Source organism: Anarrhichthys ocellatus, unplaced genomic scaffold (assembly GCF_004355925.1).
Source record: "Anarrhichthys ocellatus isolate YVR2014 unplaced genomic scaffold, GSC_Weel_1.0 scaffold19, whole genome shotgun sequence".
Lineage (NCBI taxonomy): Eukaryota > Metazoa > Chordata > Actinopteri > Perciformes > Anarhichadidae > Anarrhichthys > Anarrhichthys ocellatus.
This window is the reverse complement of record NW_022280049.1, coordinates 5,271,649-5,274,993: the sequence shown is the minus strand read 5'-3', so window position 1 is coordinate 5,274,993 and position 3,345 is coordinate 5,271,649. Positions and strand designations below refer to the sequence as shown.

Genomic DNA, 3,345 nt, shown 5'->3' with positions numbered 1-3,345 from the left:
TCTCTCTCTCTCTCTCTCTCTCTCTCTCTCTCTCTCTCTCTCTCTCTTTGTTCACTTCCTTCCTTTATTTCTTTTGACGACCCTACTTGCTGAAAACAAGCTGAAAAGCTAAAAAACACCCTCGGCCTGTGTTCTTGAAATGGCTGGTGACGGAGACGCTTGAAGACCACACGACTTCCTCAACCGCACTCGAGAGCCGCGAATAGATTACACCCGCCCTCGGCGAAGAATGCAATCAAATCCTCGGCACCTTTCACAAAATGGAGCGGTGGTAGTTTGGGCTCTAATGCACCGAGGCTGCGCTCTCCTGTCAGACAGATGTTCACGCTCGACTAGACCCAACAATACATGCACACAGAGACACGGACGCGAATGCAGGCCGACAAACACACAGAGGCGGGAGAGCTGCATCATCAACACGCACGTGTACACACAGCGGAGCAATACTTTCACCATTACACGGACAAACACACACACACAAAGGGAACTAACAAAGACATACAGATATAGTGTCTAACCCCCACCGACTCACTTCTATCACTGTCGAACATCTCTGACACCCCGAAATGAACTCTGAATTTCTGCAGATCCCCGTGCGTGTTAGCGGATCTGGTCCACTAAATAAACAACTGAATGGTAGATTTTAGTCTTTGTTCCACACGTCCTCAGTGCAACATATGTCACTTCAGCCCTCGGGGTGTGTAAGTCACACGTTGCATGTAGCTTGTTAAAAGATTCCTGCTCTTGTTTATTTTTTTATATTTTTTTACCTTCCTTGACCTGATAGTGTGACTGCTGGTAATTTGGTCCCGAAGGCAACGGTCAAGATGAGGATGTTTTTCATGGGGACGTCTTATTCCGGCAAAGCACCACAGGTCAAGGTTACTTATGATGATCTGCTGTAGAGGTGGACCAGTTATATTATTCTTTTATAATAGATTATTTGTTTAAGAACATAATAATTGGGGGTTTAAGAAAACTGTGATGAGATATTTGGAAATGTCAACTTTGGAAATTGTCGCATTTTTCACTATTTTCTGACATTTTTTTGGACCAAAAATGAATCAATTACTCAACAACAATTCAGAGATTAATGATGAAAATAATTGCTGGATGCTACCCTGTCGTAGTGTACAGAAGTTGAAAAATCTAAATGAAATATTTATAGTTTTTTGATATTTTATGGATTAAGAAGAAACTAGATACCCACTATTTTTAGTCACAAGGTTAGTGTCATACTCTTGTGTTTATCTGTACTTCACTGAGGCACTCCTTATATACTCCGGAGTACTGTAGTACTGTAGTACGGTCCACCATTTTAAATGTATCCACTATATGGTGCCCTCAAAAACTCCTTGATGGAAGGACAATCATCGGAAAATTTGTCTGAAACTGATTAGATAATTGATTCATAATGTTGAAGATTGAACAATTTTTTCGTTTCAGCTCCTCAAATCTAAACATTTGCAGGTTTAATGTTTGGATTGTAAATTGAGATATTTTTGCACATTTTCTGACTAAGGGATTAATTGAGAAGAATAACAGTAATGAAATGAATCATTGGTTGCAGCCTCACAGTCAAATACAGCAAAATCACACCTGTCTGACACAAGCTGTCATCAAAAACTGGCCAGCATAAGCTTCACAAAGATGGGATCTATCGCAGCATGCTTGTACATGAGATTTTACTGCGTGTACTCGCCAATGTTGAAATACTACTCTCTACCATTTGTGATCTGGCACTCTGCAATGTGTTTGTATGTCTGGGCAGCAGATGGAAAGGGTCGCACAAGGCAGCAGACTCTCCGGACACCAAGTGAAGGATGCTTGTTGACACCTCTTAAGGTTCAGCACACACACACACATGCGCATTAACAGACCACTCCTCCTCCTCCTCTTCTCCCCCAGGATCTGATACGCCGGGACATCCTGTACTATAAGGGCCGCATCGACATGGACCGCTACGATGTGCGGGACGCCATTGACGGGCGTGACGACGACTTCAACGTCAGCGTGAAGAACGCCTTCAAATTGTGCAACAAAGACAGCGAGGAGATCCACATCTTCCTGGCCAAGAAGCCGGAGGAGAAGATCCGCTGGCTCAGGGCCTTCCACGAGGAGAGGAAGATGGTGCAGGAGGATGAGAAAATCGGTTAGTCACGCATCCCTCTGTACCTCCCTGTTTGGAAAGCTTTACTCCCATTCACAGTGGACATTGGAGCTACATGTTGTATGTGCTGCAGCGTGCTACAGGGTGACTTTCTTATGGCTTTGCCACGTGTTACTCACATGCATTGCGGTTCCGTTTGTTTGTTCAGGTTTCGAGATCTCTGAGTACCAGAAGCGCCAGGCGGCCATGACGGTGAGAAAGGTGACCAAACAGAAAGGTGAGGCAACAAGAAGATATCAGGTGATTTCCCTTTTTCTTTTCCTCGCTGGTGTGCTCTGTCTTCTCATCGCTGTTTACTCTTTACTCCTTAACCTGCTCTCTTCTTTTTTCTTTTTTTTTTTCCTACTTTCTACACCTTTTTTTTAAACACGCCTACTTTGTTTATGAATGGACCTAGACTATCTGTGTACTACGTAAGCTAGAAAGAGTCACGTCGATTCATGTTCTTCTCGTTATAATATACACTTCCCTTGAGTTTAAACGTCTGTCGGCCCGTACGCGAGGTGCAATTGATATGAGTTGCGAAGCAGCAGTTAAGCATCAATGAAAAGACAGAGGGCTGTTTTGCATGACGTATTGAGTTTAAAGGGCGATAGCGGTGTTGGTGACATGTGGGTCCTGTGTCACGCTGGTCTCCAACAAATTCCAAGTGTTTGCATTTGTTCTGTTACTGAGTTAGAGTGGTTGTTGGAGCTTATCGCTTCCATTTACATCCAGACAAATAGCTCTTAAATCTGACTTCTGGTGCGTTTTATAGTTGATTTATTTAGTTTTATAGAACAAGGACAAAGGAGCACAAAGGAACAACACGACACCTTGAAGTCCGGAGAGACATCGGGGTGATCGTGTTCTTTTGACTTATTTGGTGATTTGAACAAGTTCTGTTTTAAAGCCAGATGTGTCAAAATACGGTAATGCTCCAACAGCCGCTGGCTATCTCAGTAACAGAAAAACATGTCAAGCAAGTTATTCAAGATGCTAATTCCCCGCAAAGCATCAGACAGAGGACCCACATGTCCAAAACTGTCGGTATCACCCTTTAAGATTTAGCCATTTTAGTGCCAGGCTAGATGTTTGTACATTTACCATCACTGATGTTCTTGCTATTGCCAGTTCCACAATAAGCATGACCATCCATTAAGGTATTAATTAACCAATGACCCCCCCCCCCCCCC

At 43.4% G+C, this 3,345-nt stretch overlaps 1 protein-coding gene across 15 annotated transcripts in view; it reads left to right on the top strand.

Moving 5' to 3' along the window:
- The window catches only part of LOC116389207 (rho guanine nucleotide exchange factor 9), a 41,648-nt gene that overhangs the window by 32,261 nt on the left and 6,042 nt on the right, over nt 1-3,345 (top strand). For 12 of the 15 annotated variants that reach the window (XM_031857705.1, XM_031857709.1, XM_031857703.1 and 9 more), the window contains 2 exons: nt 1,909-2,152; nt 2,319-2,387. In XM_031857705.1, coding sequence (XP_031713565.1) covers nt 1,909-2,152; nt 2,319-2,387 — 313 coding nt within the window. Of the gene's footprint in view, nt 1-1,908; nt 2,153-2,318; nt 2,411-3,345 lie in introns of all 15 variants that reach the window. The other 3 variants (XR_004213108.1, XM_031857708.1, XM_031857707.1) reach the window with 1 other exon arrangement.